General features: G+C 35.0%; 1 protein-coding gene across 2 annotated transcripts in view; it reads left to right on the top strand.

Annotated features, from left to right (window-relative positions):
- The window catches only part of RNF38 (ring finger protein 38), a 51275-nt gene that overhangs the window by 8403 nt on the left and 22990 nt on the right, over positions 1 to 19882 (top strand). For both annotated transcript variants that reach the window (XM_090274425.1, XM_090274424.1), the window contains 2 exons: positions 7668 to 7861; positions 14839 to 15052. In XM_090274425.1, the coding sequence (XP_090130551.1) occupies positions 7755 to 7861; positions 14839 to 15052 (321 nt within the window). In that variant the 5' untranslated portion in view covers positions 7668 to 7754. The remainder of the gene's footprint in view (positions 1 to 7667; positions 7862 to 14838; positions 15053 to 19882) is intronic.

Raw genomic sequence — 19882 nt, 5'->3', positions numbered from 1 at the left:
GTTTCAGCTTCACTGGAGAGGACACTCCAGCGTCATCGCAAGATGTCGATTCAACACGGGAGGAGACAGATACAGTGTCACTCCCGAATCGGACTGCACAGCCATTCTCGGCGGTGCAGATAGACTCTTAAGAAGCTACACCATCGTCTCTCGAGACGGACGGCTGCCGACGATCACTCAACACTATACTGTTTAGTTTCTGAACTTAATATAAGTGGTATCATACTTTGTGTATTTTTGTCATTTTGAGATTCATTTATAATGATGCATGTGGATGAATCAGTTTCCTTCTTTTAGTATTCCATACTGTAGTTTATTCCCTTTCAACTAGATGGACATGTGGTCGTTTCCAGTTTTTCACTGTTACTACAAGCAATGCTGCCATGAATAATATGCTTGTTATGTTTCTTGATGTACATTTAGTTGGTATTTTAATATTTCTCTAAAAGCGATAGCTTTATCCTTATTGCTCAGTGTTCTTATAAAAGTAGTGCATTTGTAAAATAAAAATAAAGCCATACTATAAAAATAAGCCATACTTAGAATTAGAATAAAAGTGCCTTCTATAATTTTTTTAAAATTTAAAATGAAGTATAATTGATATATAGTAAAATCCACCCTTTTAGTGTAGAGGTCTATGGATTATAACAAATGCATACAGATTGTGGAATCACTTACAATCAAGATACAGGACATTTTCATCACATCCCCCAAAATTCCCTCGTTTCTTTGCTATGAACCCCTTATAGTTGTAAAAATTAGTAGTTTCTGTACTACTATTCTATTTAGTGATTATGATTAAAAATAGGATGTTTCCATTAAATAGTCAGATACATTGTGAGAAACTTGAATTTTATATCTGGCACAATCCTCGATTTCAGGTGTTTGTGACAGCTATGTGATAATTTTTTTGTAAATTTACTAAAGTTATTTGGTGATTGGAATTTTGATGATTTATACACAGAAATATACTAGTTTCTGAAAGAGAAGACTGTTTTAAAAATATTTGTTGACCAGTAAATTTATAGACTTTATAAAAATTCTAGCCAAAACATTAGAATTTTTTTTTTATTTTAGAACTTACGGAGTTATCCTTAAATTCATAAAATTTTCAAATAAAAGAGGGGGGAAAGCTTTCTGAAAATTATTTAAGGTGATCTGTGCCATAGAGATACTAAAGCATATAAAGAAGTAGCTTCGTGTTGGTGAAATTTTAACTGTTGTTAAATACAGAGGATGCTTTTCAGCCCTCATTTTATATGACACCTCAGTTGAATCTTTGAAACTCCATTTGACTGGCTTCCACCACCACATTGCACTCTCCTTTCATAAAATGTTGGAGTCTTTAAGTGTTCAGTATTGGGCCTTTGTCACTGTATAAACTGTTTTGGACAGCTTTGTCCCTGCTCGTCCATGCCTGCAGCTTCATTAACCTACCAACTATTTACCAAAAACTCCTAAATTTATATTTCTAATCTCTAAGCTTCCAGCTGTTGGCAGAATAACTCCACATAGTTATCTCAGAGGAATCCCTTGATTTTAGGTTGTTCTTAATATCTTTTCTGTTTTCATTGGTTTATGTTTGTGCTTCACGTTTTTTATTTTATTGATCTATGCTTACAGCTTAAAATTATAGTTACAGCCCTGGCTGGTGTGGCTCAGTGGATTGAGTGCCAGCCTGCAAACCAAAGGGTTGTTGGTTCAATTCCCAGTCAGGGCACATGCCTGAGTTGCTGACCGGATCCCCAGTTGTGGGTACACAAAAGGCAACCACACAGTGATGTTTCTCTCCCTCTCTATCTCCCTCCCTTTCTTTCTCTCTTCTCCTCTCAATAAAAATAAATAAATAAAATATTAAAAACAAAATTATAGTTACAGATTTAGGATGCATAAAATCTAGTGTTTCAGTAGAACTATGTACAGTTTAACCTTGAACAACATGGCAGTTTAGGGGTACCTAATATCACAGTCAAAAGTTCTTGTGTAGCTTTTGACTCCCCCAAAACTTAAGTTTTCCTTCAGTGTCCATAGTGAATTGGTTCTGAAACTCTCAACAGATGCTAATGGCTCCTGTATAAAATGTCATAGATCAGTGCACACAGTCAGCCCTTTGCATCTGCAGATTTCCAGCCATGGGTCAAAAGCAGTACAGGAGCCCTGGCTGGTGTGGCTCAGTGGGTTGAGTGCTGGCCTGTGAACTAAAAGGTCACCAGTTCTATTCCAAGTCAGGGCACATGCCTGGGTTGCAGTCCAGGTCCCCATTTGGGGTGTATGTGAGGCAACTGATCTTCCCTTGAACATTGCTGTTTCTCTTCCTCTCTTTCTCCTCCCTTCCCCTCTCTCTAAAAATAAATAAATAAAATCTTCTTAAAAGCAGTACAGGTATTTGTTTTTTTAAAAAGAAAAATAAAGAAAAAAAAAAAAAAAGGCCTAGTAGCCCAGCTGATGTGACTTGGTTGGAGAGCTGTACCATAACTGAAAGGTTTGATTTCCAGTCAGGGAACATACCTGAGTTGCGGGTTTGATCTCTGGTCCAGGTGTGAGCTGGATAAGACTAGCCAATCATTGTTTCTCTCTCCCTCCCTGTCTAAAAGCAATGAAAAAAAAATGTCCTTAGGTGAGGATTAAAAAAAAAAAAAAAAAAAAAAAGCCTAGTATAAATGCAGTCAGACACGTGAAACCCATATTGTTCAAAGGTCAAGTGCCTTTTCATCTGCAGCTGGGAATCTATGTATGTGGAGGGCCTGAGGAAGTTATATGTAGCTTTTTTACTGCAGTGGGTCAGTGTCCCTGTTCCCCTCCTTCAAGGTTCAGAGGTGTGTGTGTGTGTGCGTGCGCGCACTCACACATGTGCTTAAATATTTCTCCATAGCATTTAGTATTTAATGATTTCTGAATAGCTTTTTTGGAATCATGGGATGAATTCTGTGTCTCCAAGGTTTTCACTTTTAATACTGATGATTTCTTATTAATAAGTATAATCCTATACTCATTTTATCAGGTGCTAAATGCTAAGTTTAAAAACTAGCTAGCTAGTTTTCTCCTGTCCTTCATCCCTCTCTTCCCTCCCTTGATTCCTAAACTTGCACTAGAATTCTGTATTGTAATATGTCTACAGTACTCTACCAGTAGAGACAGTACTTGTTCCTGGTTCAAATCAACATCTTAGGGATTTAGGTTGTCAACATCTGGTTCTTTAAAAATCAGCCCACTGGCACAGAGTCAACAAGGAGAGGCAGGAACTCCTGAGAATTCAAAACAAATTTTTCTGTCATGGTGAGTTTATTCTTAGGAACTTTTCCCAACAGAGCCCCTTATCTCTTAGATTAGTGGTTCTCAAAGTGCAGTCTCACCAGCAGTAGCAAGCATCACCTCAGTCATGTTAGGAATGCAATTTCTTGGTCCCCGGTTCAAACTTTCTGAATCAGACTGGGGAATGGGCCCAACAAATGGTATTTTGATGCATGCAGAAGTTTGAGAACCACTGGCTTAGGTCAGCGATTTTCAGCCTTTTTCATCTTATGGCACACATAAACTAATTACTAATATTCTGTGACACACCAAAACATTTTTTGCCAATCTGACACACACAATATATATGTATATGTATAATTTTGACTCATTCATACCGAACATCTGTTGTTGTGTTGGCTGTTGTCATTTTTTGATTTGACAGTCTTAAGGGAAAACAGGTCAGTGCTGATTAAATAGGTATTGCATGTTTTAAAAATTCTTGCAGAATAATGCCTCTTGTGGGACACCTGTTGAAAATTGCTAGCTTGGGTAAGTGGAAATATACATTTAGATTCTGTTTTGCTTTTATTTTTTCAACAGTCTTTGTGATAGCATAGTTTTGGACCAGTTTTATATTGATTTCTAAGTTTAGAAGTTCATAGACATCATGGGCAGTGAAAAATGAGAACCCCAAACTTGGTGTGAGGAGCTAATTCTGGTTTGAATTCTTAGAGGAATAATACTTTTCCAATTCCCAATGCAGTCAGAGAAGACATATCTCTCCTTGTTGACTCTGTATCAGTGGACTGACTTTTTCTAGACTTCCTTTTTATTTATTTTAAAAAATTTTTAAACATTTTATTTATTTATTTGTTTGTTTGTTTGTTTTTAGAGAGAGGGGAAGGGGAGAGAAAGAGAGAGAAACATCAATATGTGGTTGCCTCTCACACACCCTGAACCGGAACCTGGCCTGCAGCCTCGGCATGTGCCCTGACTGGGAATCAAACCTGATTCGTAGGCTAGCACTCAATCCACTGAGCCACACCAGCCAGGGCCTAGACTTCCCTTTTATTGAAAGTATACTGCTTTGGACATTTTGTCTTCTCTCCCCTCTGGGAGCATTTAAAACAAAACAAACAAACAAACCTGGTTGTTAGTTATCCTCTTTCAGGTCCTTGGTAAATTCGTTTTTCTTTTTGGTTTTTTGTTTTTGTTTTTGTTTTCAGTTCAATACATTTAAAAAGTATTTTTGTTATTTAAACCATTATTTCTAGATGTTTATATTAGAATTTTCACATTTAGTCCATATTTTCACAACAAAAGTCTTTATATCATCAAAGTTCATAATACTTATGTTCTATTCTATAACTACAAGAATGATCTTTTATTGCCTTGTCCTTGGTTACTTATAATAATTGAAAACCATTAAACATCCTTTGTAATATTAGGAATATCTGTATAGTCATTGCAGAACCAAGTAGCATGTTTGACCCATGGAGACGGAGATGTAACCTTCTGACGGTTCAACTCAAGGAATGCTTTTAGGTTACAAAATGATATGGACTAGTTTTTTTCTAGACTGATTGCCTTTTATGTTTCTTCTGAGAAGAGAGCCATATGTTTATACTTTATTAAGAACTTCCAAGTTCTTAATCATACTGTTTTTGAATCCACATTAGTGTATTTTTCTCAGAGTCCTTCTTGTTCTAATTTGTAATGATTACTTCTTGGACCTGCCATTATCCTATGATTTCTTTTCACTTCTACTGTTTATTGGATCCTGTATTTATATATATTTCTTCACGTGAAAGAGAAAGAGCTCACTCACACACTTATTAAATCAATCAATTCCTCTGAACTAATACATGAGGAGCAACTTTGAATCTGGCAAGGTCTTTGTTTTTGCCCTCATAATAGATTAATAGTTTAGTTGGAGCATAAAATTCTAAATTGAACTTTTTTTTTTCCAGAGCACATTTGTTTTCTGTTGGAAGTCTAATGCTAATCTAATTCTTGTTTCTTTGTAGGTTACTCCCTCTTCCCTTTGTCGGAAACTGAGGATTATTTTATTTTATTTTATTTTTTTGGAGTTCCCTTGGGTGCTAAAATTGATGAGGAATGTGATGAAACCATGTTGCATATGCTAAAACTTAACTTTTTAATACTTTACTGTCTTTAAGTATCCAATGTGGTTTCCTGTTACTTTGAGAAAAGAAACTAATATGAACATATAACAGCACAAAGAGGACAGATTGGGAGCTTTCTGGGTCACTTTTCCTTACCTCTGCTCTTAAAAACAGTGCATTTGTTGTAAAGTGTTTTTTCCAGGTCATTTTTTTGGATTTGTAGCATTTCATCCTACATTTTAGGCAGAGAAATTTTAGAATTCAGAGGTCCATATCTTAGCTTGTATTAAGCTTTAGAGTATAGTACATGCATATGAAAGCTAATGTTTATGATTGGTTACTAGTGTTTTGTACTTTTAAAAGTCATGTTAATGAATTCTGTTTTAATAATTGGAGATCACTTATTTTCTAGTGCTTTGTGTCGTTTATATGTGAGTTTGTCAAATATTGGTCATTCTGCCATTTTAATTATAATATCTAAATTTCATTGGTTATTTTTCATTTTTTTTAAGATTATCAGGACATCATATTTTCTTACTAAAATCAAGAGGTAAAGACCAGTATAGTTTTTTAACATTTAAAAAAATATTTATTGGTTTTAGAGAGAGAAAGATTGATTTGTTGTTCCACTTATTTATGCATTCATTGGTTGCTTCTTATATATGTCCTTACCAGGGATGGAAGTGTAACCTTGGTATATGGTGGTGAATCTCTAACCAACTGAGCTACCTGGCAAGGACAAAACAAGTTTATACTTTTAATGGCACTATTAAATCTAGGAAGAAAAGGATAGTTTGGTGAAGTTACAAAATCATTTATATGTGGTTCTGAAAACCTTTATTTTAGTTATAATGACAAATTGAAATAATATTCTTAAATATAGAAGGAAAATGATGTGGGTTTTGGAATACTTCTGTTAAAATAATTTGGAATAATCAAAAATAACCATTTAGCAGTTTGCTTCTTTCCTATCAGTTTAATTAGTTGTTCTGTTTTATGTTATCTCTTAAAATCTATCATTGTAGTGTGTAGCACCGTGTACTCTTCAGCTAATCTTCTCACATGATTTTTGTACTAGCAGCAGGTACTACTTATTTTACAATCAAAAGTGCTGTGATGCCCAAAATAACAAGAACTTGCTGGGAGTAGATTGGAGCTAGGAGAGGTTCTCTTAGGAAACACATAGCCCTCATCAGATTTTGAGTTTATTTGTGATTTTGACAGTTTTGGTGAGGCTCAGTTGGGAAATGAGTTGTGTGTGGACTCCTGGAGAGTTGATAGTTCAATTAAGTGATTCATACCAATTTTATAGCTAGCAAGCAATGCTGTGACCCTTGAAAACTTGAGACTGTGTGCCAGCATGTAACATATGTAAGTTTTGAAGTATCCATTATTCTGGTGATCTACCTGAAATTCCATGTCTTTTCCAACATGCTGTGACATTCTAGTTAGTAAGTGATGATATAGATCAGTGATTTTCTACCTTTTTAATCTCATGGCACACATAAACTAATTACTAAAATTCTGTGGCACACCAAAAAAATATATTTTTTGCTAGTATAAAAAAAATAAGTATAATTTTGGTTCGTTCACACTGGACAGCTGTTGTTATGTTGGCTGTTGTCAAAATAGGCCAGTGCCCCTGACTAAATAGTCGGGTATTGCATGTTTTAAAAATTCTTGTTGCACACCAGTGTGCCTCTTATAGCACACTGGTTGACGATCACTGATCTGACGGATCAGTTGACTGTATCTTTTTATCTGTTTTATTTATTTTATTTTATTTATTTTATTCAAGTAACTTTTATTAAAGAAAATAAATGCAGTGGCCTTAAACAATAGAAATAAGGATGCAGAGGAGTGTGGTTTAGAATCAAGTCAAGGGCCTACTTAAATTATAGCTCCCTCCTAAATTGCTCTCTCAGCTAAGAATTGATTCCTAAAAGAGTAACCGTTGACTGATTGGAGAGCATAGTGGAATTTCTCAGTTGAATGGGGATTTAAAAGAGATGGTCAAATACCATACAGTTACTTATTGCCATATTGTGTACCTTGTGTGTTGTTACCTGATGAATTTTATGATGATTTTTAAGAAACAGTTTACTTTTCATTTGATATTACTGGACATCTCCCTTTCTTCTCTGCCTCCACTGTCTTTTTCTTTAAAGGTATTTAATTTAGGTTAATAGCATATTTTTTCCCTCCTTTACACTTCAGGGTAAAATATATTTAAACACCATGCATAATCAGTAATGTGAAATCCTTAAAATATCTTATTCAGTTTATTGATTTTTGTTGCATTGGCAGAGTGAAGATAGTCCAAGTCCCAAGAGACAGCGCCTCTCTCATTCAGTCTTTGATTATACATCAGCATCACCAGCTCCCTCACCACCAATGCGACCATGGGAGATGACATCAAATAGGCAGCCCCCTTCAGTTCGACCAAGTCAACATCACTTCTCAGGGGAACGATGCAACACACCTGCACGCAACAGAAGAAGGTTAGTTGATTACAATTTATTTCTTAAATCTTATAAAGATTTGTGAGTCTTTTTTCTGTAGGCATTTTATAAACACATCAACATTATGTATATGTATACTCAAACACACACACACACACACACACACACACAATGGCATTAAAAGTTTAGAGTTCTGCATAAGATCCTGAGAGTTCATTCAGCTTGTGGTTAACAGATGAAGAAATTCAAAGTGGTGACTTGCCTAAAAGCAATCCATACCATTGTATATGAATTCAACTACCTTATGGAGTAAGACGTTTTACAGGCTAGCCTGCAATACTGATTATGGAAAAATGCATTTTATCATTCACAACAGTAAAGAGATAAGGAGATCCTAGAAGTGACATACCTCTTCTTCACTCTGTTCCTATTTCTTCTGTGTCTTCTAATGCAATTGGGAGTATAATCAGGTTTCTTATAAAAGTGTGGGTTTTGTGGTATGAAGAGTGATTGAGGTTTAGTTTAACTCTCATTCTTCTCTTTCATGGAACTTGGCTTTAGCTTTTCCTTCCTAGGGGAATATATTTCTTCCTGAGTTTCTTCCTCTTTGGTTGTTGTGTGAGGTTATACATTTCTTCTTCCAGGGAAATACTGCATCTTTGGGATGAGACAACTGTGTGCATGTCCTGGTTGTTGATAATCTTAAGTATATTTTATTAATTATGTTGTTACAATAGTTCCAATTTTTTTTCCTTTTGCTCTCCTCCGCCCAGTACCCCCCCTTCCATCAGCAATCCCACCCCCCCTTAGTTCATGCCCATGAGTCATGCATATAAGTTCCTTGGCTTCACCCTTTCCTATATATTATTTTTAACTAATTTTTTATAACAATTCCCCCCTCTCAGACTTACGACCCTTTATAATCTTATAAAGGAGAATGGGCGAAGGTCTCATGCTCCTCTCACTGCTTCAAGCTGAACATGGTCGTCATCCTACCTACCCTTGGGTCCAGAAATTCCTGGTAAGAGTGGGGGTGTAAGAAATATTGTTAATCTTGAGTTAGGATTTATGGATGGAATGTTTGCGTCTCCTCAAAATGTATACATTGAAGCCTTAACTCCCAGTGTGGCTGTATTTGGAGATAGAGCTTCTAAGGAAGTAATTAAAGTTTAATTAAGGTTGTAAGTATGGGGCCTTCAACCAAGAGGATCAGTGTGCTTATAAGAAGAGATAGCAGAGAACTCATTCTTCTCTGGCATGTAAGGATGCAGCAAGAAGGTAGCCACTTGCAAGTCAAGAAGAGAACTCTTGCCAGAAACCAACCATGCTGGCACCTTGATCTTGAGCTTTTAGTCTTCAGAACTGTGAAAAAATAAATTTCTGTTGTTTATACCTCACACTGTGCTATTTTGTTAAGACAGCTGTAGGAAACAACACTGAAGGTCTTAAAACCACTATTATTGCACACTGATGTCCGGAGACAGCCAACTGACCAGGAGTCTGTACGATCTTTCCCCATGTGTGAAGGGCACCCTCCCCTCCACACCCCCACTCTTATTAGGGATTTCTGGACCCAAGGGTAGGTAGGACGATGACCATGTCCAGCTTGAAGCAACTAGAGGAGCTCAAGACCTTTGTCGATTGTCCTTTATGAGATTATAAAGGGTCTTAAGTCTGAGAGGGAGGGATTGTTATTTTTTATTTTCTTTAAAAATTAATTAAATAATTATTTTTTAAAAAGAATAATATAGGAAAGGGTGAAGCTGGAGAGCGTGTAGTTACGACCCATGGGCATGGACTGGAGAGGGGGATTGCTGGGGAAGGGGTGGTGCTGGACAGAGGGGATCAAGGGGGAAAAGATTGGAACTATTGTAACAATATAATCAATAAAATATGCTTAAATAAAAAAAAAAAAAAAACAACCACTATTCTTTGTTCCAAATGAGACAGAATAAACCTGTTTCTGAGCTATATTCTGTTGAAACACTAAGACTTTTACATTACCTAGTGCGTTATTACCTAATTCTATGGGAACGTTTAAGTAAAATAATGTTATATAAACCAGGTAAAATATTTTATAGCTGTTAATATGGTAAGTGTGAGGAAATATGGTTGTTTGTTTCAAGATTGCAGCCTTGGGCACCTGCTGTAATCTTCCCTATTTTATGGCGAAATGTGTCATACATTCAAAAGAACATGTGGCAACAAGTGTACGCTTAAAAGCATCACACATAAGTATACCCAGTACCTAGGCTTTCATAGAATATTGGTAATACCTCAAAAAGCTCACCTTCCTTCTTAGAGAATAAACCCTTTCTCTGATTTGTCGTCCTATCCTTGTTATACTTATTAATACCTATGAGTATATTCTAAAATAATAGAATTTGGGGTTTTGCCTGTTTTAGTTTTAGTTAAATGTAGTCTTTGACTTTACTAAACATTCTGGTTTGTTTGTTTAATTTATTTTTTAATTGTATTTTTTTCCATTACCATCTATTCCCCTTATACCTCCTTCCCTCCCACAACTACCTACACATTCTGTTTTTAATGTGGGTAGCAGTAGTCCATTTATTCTTATCGTAATATAATCTTTTGTTTTATTAACATACTATGATTTATGTAACCATTTATTATAAAGAGTGCTGTTGGGAACCTTTATATACACATCTCTGGGTGTATATGCATAAACATTTCATTAGGATATAAGCCTAGGAGTACAATTGCTAGGTCATAGGAAATGCTCTGGATTAGAAAGAAGGGGTGTCAGAAGTGACTGTTCCCACATGGTAGTAGCTAGCTATGGGTTTTCAAATTGAAGAGAAGCATCATGCTCTACGTTCATGATAACACAAAGTGGGGATTAGGCAGAGCAGAGAGAAGTAAAAGTATATTTTAATCCCCCCCCCCCATTGATGCTGAGTAAATCTAGATTTTTTTGGAACAGTAGAAGGAAGTATGTGTTTAAAATTTTAAGGGTAGCCTTGGCTGGTGTGGCTCAGTGGATTGAGCAACGGCCTGTGAACCGAAGGGTCACCAGTTCGATTCCTAGTCGGGGCATATGCCTGGGTTGTGGACCAGGTCCCCAGTCGGGGGTGCACAGAGGCAGCCACAACATTGGTGTTTCTCTCCCTCTCTTTCTCCTTCCCTTCCCCTCTCTCTAAATAAATAAAATCTTTAAATAAACATAAAATAAAATTGACAGCAAAATAATTTTAGAAAAAAAATATAAGGGTAAATCACTGGAAGAATAGAGCTATAATGTATAACTTTCACACAGTGAAACAACATGCACGGAAAATTCAATCCATGAAAAGGCAGGAAGAAACAGGTTTGTGCTATTTACAACTGATACATGTGAAACAGAATGATGAAGTAAGTACCACCAGTGTAAAGTCAACTGAAAGAAACATTTGTCCATCTTTTATCACTATTTCTTATTTCTAGATTTTCTGATAATTCTTCATAAATGTTCTACCTGGAAGGCATACGTAACAGATTTTATGAGAAGCAATATAGGGAAGATAGCAACCAACATTATAAAGGGACTTAATGTCAACACGAGGACTTGGATCTTAGTTTATATTTGTTTTGAGAGCTATTGAAATTATTTTTGAGTAGGGAAGTGAGAGCAAGTGTCAACAACAGAATAAAACAATTTTAAAAGGGATCTTTAAAGTTTGTGGGTAGGTTGAGCTTTTTTAGGAGATGAGCAATGTAAGCATATATATTCTATTTTGGTTTTAAGATTTCATATCTTAAGCCCTGGCTGCTGTGGCTCAGTGGATTGAGCGTTGGCCTGCGAGCCAAGTGTTGCTGGTTCGATTCCCAGTCAGGGCACATGACTAGGTTGCATGTCAGGTCCCCAGTTGGGGGCGCGAGTGAGAAGCAACCACAGAGTGATGTTTCTCTCCCTCTCTTTCTCCTTTTTCCTCTCTCTAAAAATAAATAAACAAACAAATGAATAAATTATTTTTAAAAAATGATTTCATATCTTAACATCAAGTAAAGACTTAAAATTGATGGTATATCATAGTTTAATTGGCAGTTTTTTCCCTTTTTAGTGATACATAAAAGTCCTTTAAAGTAGTTTTATAGGTAGTGGTCTTCTAGTTAACTACATGGGATGCTTGCTGTTGGCTTCATGAATTAGTTAATTAAAGCCAATTAGCTCCTCAAATAAGTAAAACAAAATATTCATATGGTTATAAGAACATGGCAATTATGAGTTAGTATGCATAGATACAATTTCTTATTCTGTTCCCTTAAAGAGACTAGAAACAGTGACATGGCTTCTGTGTAGCAATGAGCATACTTGGCTTCAAAATATTAGCCACTCTTCAATTAAAGGTTCTAAAATGCAAGAGAACTGGATAATTTCAGAACTGGTATAGGAAAAATATAAGGTAAAATCACAGCATATTGTGATTTCAGATATTAAGGAAGTACTCAAAAGGATAGGCACATAGTGAAAGTGCACAGGAGCCAAATTGAAAGTGCTCCCATTGGCAAAGTTGAAATAATTTGAACAACGAAATAAAATAATGGTGTATATCATAACCCAAAGAACAATAAATATCCATGAGCACATCCGTCCGTCGGCAGCCGTCCGTCTCGAGAGACGATGGTGTAGCTTCTTAAGAGTCTTATCTGCACCGCCGAAAATGGCTGTGCAGTCCAACTCGGGAGTGACACGGTATCTGTCATGAGCACATACTGATTATGAATAACTGAGTAAACAAATCAATGTGATAGAAGCAACAACTGTTCCTTAGAGAATTCCAATTAATACATGTAGAAGAAATGAAGGGAATAGAAAATCACTATTAGAATATTGTAATGATTGCTAACAATCCATTCATGCATGTTAAAATGATTGGCAAACTTTCTGTAGAAGCAGATTAGTAATTAGGGAAGAATGGTTTTGTAGTAGGGGGTGTTGGCAGACACCAGGTGAGCCAGGTGATCAGCGATGCATATTGATGTGTTGTGCTTGATGCAATGAAAGGGCATGTCACCACCTCTGTATCCTGTTCAGTAATGCATAATCTGAGGTAGATCATGACAAGCCCAGGTTGAGGGACATTCTAAAGAGTAAATGTATGTGTTTTCAGAGGTTTCAAGGTCATGAAAGACAAGGAAAGACTGGGGAAATGTCACAGATTAGAGAAATCAGATTAAGGAGACATGATGACTAAGAATAATGAAATCTGCATTGAATTTTGAGACAGTGAGGAGCCTTTGGTGGAAAGCTGGTAAAATCTCAATACATCCTGTTGTTTAATAGATAGTGTGATACTGAGGTTTATTTTCTAATTTTGATAATTTTTCTATGCTAATGGAAGATATATTAGTATGAAGGAAGGAAAGCTGGTTGAGGGGTTTGCAAAAACTACTGAAATTGTCTCAGAATAAAACATTTTAAAAGTGAGTTTAAGCCCTGGCCAGTGTAGCTCAGTTGGTTGGAGTGTCATCCCATAGGTGGCCAGTTGATTCATGGTCAGGGAACATGCCTAGTTTGCGGGTTCGATCCCTAGTCAGGGCACATGTGGAAGCCAGCTGATCAATGTGTGTGTGTGTGTGTGTGTGTGTGTGTCTCTCTCTCAATACAATATGTAGGTTTTGAAGGAAAAATACAAAAAGCTATGCTAAAAATAAAGATGGAAGAAGTAGTAAGTGGAGCAAGAAGCTGGGGGATGGTATCAAGGGTATTAATGAGGAGTTAATGTCACAAAGGAGTGTTTCTTGTACCATTTCAGATTGAGCAGTTTGGAGTGAGAAGAAACAGATATAGGGGTAAAAAGTAGAGAGAAGGGTGACCTAACCTCACTAAAGATTGCTGAGGTGGCTGTGTGCAGCTGTTTCTAAAAAGGAGATATTTAGCTTCTTTTACCAATGTGGAGTGCATTTTAATGAGGCCTGCGCTGCTTTTTCTAATTGTATTGGTGAGCCATTTGTAAAAAGCAATGGAGATGAATTGTGGAATTGTAGGAAAATACAAAATGGAAGTTTACTCAAAATAATGTTAAATTTGTGATATACTACGTTGGTAACTAGTGTGTAGAGAGTAAAAGGGCTTCAGTAACCAGATTCTAACTAAAAATTCTGTATATTAATGGAATATTTATGCTGACACTATCTCGCAGTCATTTCCATTCTCAGCTTTTATTCAGTTACTATTTGCAGTTGTCAACAAATGTTCTTTATTTCATTATTTTTCTACTCCTTTTTTAAAATTGTCATTTGGGGCTTATAGGAACTATGTCTTACTGTTTTAGCCAAATAGACAAATATAAAATTCCCATTAGCATATGTGGTATGAATAATGGGAAGAGATATTAAATTTTGTTATATAATGTTTATAGAATAAAGGGAGAAAAATTATAGGTTAAACTATAAATTTGATGACATTTGACATTTTTGTCTTATAGACAGAGCAATTTCATACAGTTAAACCAAAAAAGATGACAGAGGTTGTCTATTGATTTCTAAATACTCTCAGAGCTGAATACTAGTTTTGTTATTAAAATATTTATATACACACACATTGTAACATATGTGTAATATAATGTAACAAGCTGATATTTACCAGAGGTAAAGGGAATAGGATGAAGAGCAAAAGAGGTAAGGAGAATAAGAGATACAAATTATGTAAGTCACAGGGACATGATGTATAGATAGCAGCAATGGGAAATATAGTCAAGAGTATTGTGATACCCTTGTACATTGTCAGATGGTTACTAGACTTCCAGTAATCACTTCTTTGGGTATTTAAATGTTGAATAACTGTTGTACACCTGAAACTGAGATAATATTATATATTAGCTGTATTTTAATTTAAAAACATATATTCAAATTTGTAAATTTTTATGGCTGATGGGGAACTACAGCAATTATTTAATACTCAAGCTTACCTTAACATAAACTACTGATGGATTGTAAAGAGAGACAATATAGAATCCTGATACACCACAGCAGTAAACATTATAATGACCTTTTTGACATTTGCTGTGTTACAGTCCTCCTGTCAGACGCCAGAGAGGAAGAAGGGATCGTCTGTCTCGACATAATTCCATTAGTCAAGATGAAAATTATCACCATCTCCCTTATGCACAGCAGCAAGCAATAGAGGAACCTCGAGCCTTCCACCCTCCGAATGTATCCCCCCGTCTGTTACACCCCGCTGCTCATCCACCCCAGCAGAATGCAGTAATGGTTGACATACATGATCAGGTATAGTAACAGAATGTGCAAGATACAAAAATGCTAAAAGTTGTGGCAGTTTATTGAGGTTGTTTGTTTCTGTTGTAAATTTCTTTTAATTTTACCTAAAAGGGAACAATTTTACCTAATATGAAGCAATTTTAAGTAAGTTCATCATTTTATATAAGGATTGAAATATAAATTTTATACAGTTTCCTTAGAAGAAAGTTGAACTTTTTAAAAAATTAGAATCAGCCCTGGCTGGTGTGGCTCAGTAGCTTAAACACCAGCCTGCAAACTATAAGGTCACCGGTTCAATTCCCAGTCAGGGCACATGCCTGGGTTTCAGGCCAGGTCCCCAGTTGGGGCTGTGTGAGAGGCAACTGATCAATGTATCTTGCACATCAATGTTTCTCTCTTTCTCCCACCCTTCCTGTCTCTCTAAAAATAAATAAAATATTTTAAAAATAAATAAATATATCAATTTTAAAAAATTAGGATCAAAGTTATGAAAACTTGAAGTGACTGTATAGTAGATGGTTTCAAATGACTGACAGAGGATTAATAGGACATAGTCATCTGGTGGTTTGAATACATACCCTTATTTCCCTCTCCCTTCCAGTTTCTTCTGGAGCGATTCAATAGGCAAGACAGTTGGGTGCACCTTTACTTACAAGTTTCCATGGGTCTTCAAAGACATGACAGGCACAAGGCTTAATTTCTTTGGGACTTGAGAAGAACTACCTGAATAGAGGGCTTGCCAGTCTTCAGAGCCTGAAGGTGAAGACCAAATTGTAGGATTTTCTTTCTATGGAGTTTCTGAGGTCAAGAAGAGACACAAATTTAGATGTATTCTTACAAAGTTGCTAAATTTTAAGGACAAGGAAAAAATCTTGCAAATTTATAGACAGAAAAGATTACCAAAGAAGAAAACAGACTAGCATCCAATTTTTCATCTACTGCACTGGATTATAAAAGCAATGAAAATACTGTGTACTGACAGCTGAAAGAAAATATCTCTCCCAGATGCCATTTTTCTGTCATGTTCTCCCCTTATATTCATGAAACACCTTAAACAATCGATCACGTAATAGTAAGTTCTAAAAAGGAAAGATTTTTCACACCACATTCTTTCTTTTTGCAGATTTATTTTTTTTATTTTTTCTTTATTGTATTTTTTTCCATTACCATTTAGTTCACTGTACCCTCCTCCTCCCAGCAATCCCCACACTGTTGTCCATGTCCATGAGCCTTTGTTTTCCTTTTTGCTCAATCCCTCCACCCCTAACCTCTCCCCCCACGCAACCATGGATTCTTTATGGTCAAAATCTGAAACATTATAAATCATAAGTTGAAAAAATTGTTTTAAAAATAATGACACTGAAATATTTGAGGCAAGCTTATAAATAAAAGGAAAAATGTTCATAGCAGAATCAGTGGAATATGCCTAATGCTGTTCTCTTGAGAAAATTTCATAAACCATTCATTATTTATTTTAAAAATTGAAAATTTTAAATTTCAACTGATTGCTTGAGTAATTAGGGGGGAATATAGAGTAAACCAAAAGGAATTGAGAAGAATAAGTTACCAGGAAAATCAACTAAAATTAATAATATGGAAATCTATTTTTAAGAGAAGTAGTTCTAAGAAAACCCAATCCTAGTGCTTTAAAAAATTGAAAAGAATGGCAAACCTTTTGTGAGGCTTGGTTAAGGAGAAAATGACAAATGTAAAGAATAGGAGTGATTAAAAGGTACATATATATCTACACATGAAAACATTCAAAGAATTTGAAGGTTATTATAATGTTTATTGCTATGGTGCATCAGGATTCTATATTGTCTCTTTACATCCATCAGTAGTTCATGCTAAGGTAAGCTTGAGTATTAATTGCTATAGTTTCCCATCAGCTATAAAAACTTCCAAATTGAATAGAATATGTTTTTAAATTAGAGCACCTGTTCCATAAGAAATGTTGTGAGAATTAAGGGTTAATCCATTTTGAGCACTTCAACTAGTACAAGTAGTAAGTGCTGAAGTATATTACTTCATTATTAACTGTTATAATGAAATTCTATATATAAGCCTGTGGGGACAAAAAGAAAACTTGAAGTTCAAAAATTGACCCAAGATAGTAGGAAAATTGGAATTACCACAGAAGCCTGAAAGCTAATTAGAGATTACCATTAAAAAGGTACAATGACCAGGTGGCTTCACAGCTGTTATTTCTAATCTTCAAGGAATGCTCATTTTAATAACATTCTATGTTTCCAGGCTCTTTAAAAAATACTAAATTAGTTTTTGTAATTATTTTATGAAGCCAGTATAATTTTAATACTAAATGCAAATAAAGATAGTATCCCCCCAAACCAGGAAAAACTCTCAAGTACATAGGAATATTTTCTCAACAGATTAAAAAAGTCTTGCAATGTATCAAGAGAATAATAAACCATGTCCGAATTAGATTTATTCCCAAGTGAGGATAGTTTAATATGAAAGTATTCATAACATCAAATAATAGAAAGAAAACCACATATGATTATATCAAAAGATGTTGAAAAGTCAGTTAAAATTTAATAAAAGCTTGAATAAAATAGAAGAAGGAAATTACTTAGATATAATAAATAAAGCTAACAGCTGGTATTCTAATTGATGAAAGACAAAATCAGCAACTACAGAGATGTTTACTCTGTCCATTTTAATTTAATGTTATGTTAGAAGTTCTACCAAATGCAATATGATGATGTAATAATGGATATGAAAAATTGAAAGAGCCCTGGTGAGTGTGGCTCAGTTGGTTGGAGCATAATCCTGTAACCGAAAGGCTGTGGGTTTGATTCCCAGCTGGCACACGTACCTAGGTTGCAGGTTCCATCCCCAGTCCAGGCATGTACAGGAGGCAACTAATGGATGCTTCCCCCCTCACATCAATGTTTCCCTTCTGCCTTCTTCTTTCCCTAAAAGCAATGAAAATATGTCCTTGGGTGAGGATTAAAAGAAAACATTGAAATAAATGATTTTATCTTTCTTACCCTCACTATATAATTGTAGAAGAAAACACAGATTCTAGTTGGAAATAATTTGATATGGTGCCTAAATACAAATGAAATGTACAGAAAGAAGAAACTACTTTGATCAACTGTCAACTGATGAGTAGATACAATATTTTATATCTATACTATGGAGTATTACTCAAAAAATAATAAAGTACTACTTCATGCTACACTATGGGTTAATGTTGAAAACATGCTAAGTAAAAGAAGCCAGTCACGAAAGGCCACAGATTATAGATTCCATTGTATGAAATGTCTATAATAGGCAAACCTATAGAAATAGAAAGTAAGAATAAACAGTGATTGCTTATTATTAGTCAAAAAGTAGGATAAATAATTTCTTCATACCATAGAATATAATGTTACAAGAAATTAGAATTATGCCAGGAATGTGAGCAATATCTGCAAGATATGGTGCAAGAGAAGCAAAATTGAGGACTGTTATATCTCATTTTGTCGAGCAAAATGGACTTTTTGGCCAATCCAATATGTGTATATTGCAGACTATATGAACATGGAGGAAAATATGGAGAAACATATACTTGACTTGGGGGTGTGTGTATGTGTCCTAAAGTGAAGGGAATGGGAAGGTGGTTAAGGATGGAATCAAAGAAAGGAAAGGAAAAGACTACATTTCAGAAGGGGTAAGATCCCATTTAAGATAAATTATGTGTTGGGTGAATACGTGTATATTGAGAAATGAAACAATTACATATGAAAATATCGGAACAACCCAAAATGTAGAAAACCTGAACAGACTGAAATTAAGGCCTAATAAAATACCTAACTTGAGAAATTACATCTGAATTGTCTAATCTCTAAAGAACCAATTATTCCAATTTAAAGTATTTCAGATCATAGTAAAAGAAAGCTTTCAAATATATTTTATGAAGCTTGCATAACCTTAATAATAAAATCTCATAGACAATACAACAAAACCGTCAACTAGTTTCCATTCTAAATACAGATGCATATGTTTTAAATAGTGAATCATTGCTAGTGATGTAGTAAAAGAATCTATTAGAATTATTGAAAGAATTATTGTTAAAGTTTATTCTAGAAATGCAGGATAAGTTTAACATTAGGATAGCCTAAAAATGTATTTATTGATTTTAGAGAGAGATTAAAAAAAAAATCTACTTGTTGTTTCACTTATTTATGCATTCATTAGTTGATTCTTGTTATGTGCCCTGACAGGGATCAAACCTGCAACCCTGATGTATTGGGATGATGCTCTAAACAACTGAGCCACACAGCCAGGGCAGCCATCATTTCTAATAAAAGATCTTAAATGAAATTGAAATAGAGAAAAGTAATCTCTGTTGATAATATAACAAAACCCTCAGACTTATAAGAAATCTTTGAGGAATATAAAGAAAACTTAATTTCTTGAAGGCTAGTACCATAGTATTAAGCATGTGGTGGCATAATGTTTCAATGAAAAAAGCCTTTGTATAAAATTGTGTTCTTTGTAAAATAGCATGACCCTTAACAATTCAATTAATACAGATTAGGATATTAGTGGGTTTTGAAACTGAAGAAAATTATTTGAGTTTATTTACATAAGGATAAATGTGTGAAGATGGCCAAAAAATAAAATGAAAAGAAATGATGGTAACAAGAAGAATTTGTCTTACTAGATATTAATTTTTCTAGTAAGAAGCTATACAGTAATTGAAACAGCACAAATTTGGCATGAAATAAATACATGTGTTTATGGGACATTATTGAATGGAAAAATGATATTTCAGTTTAGAGTGAAAAGAATAGTAAATGGAACAGGTGTAATTGCAAGGAAAAGCTTCAC

Source organism: Furipterus horrens, unplaced genomic scaffold (genome assembly GCF_987537825.1).
Source record: "Furipterus horrens unplaced genomic scaffold, mFurHor1.1.pri manual_scaffold_4, whole genome shotgun sequence".
NCBI classification, from domain to species: Eukaryota; Metazoa; Chordata; class Mammalia; order Chiroptera; family Furipteridae; genus Furipterus; species Furipterus horrens.
This window is presented reverse-complemented; position numbering and strand designations above follow the sequence as displayed.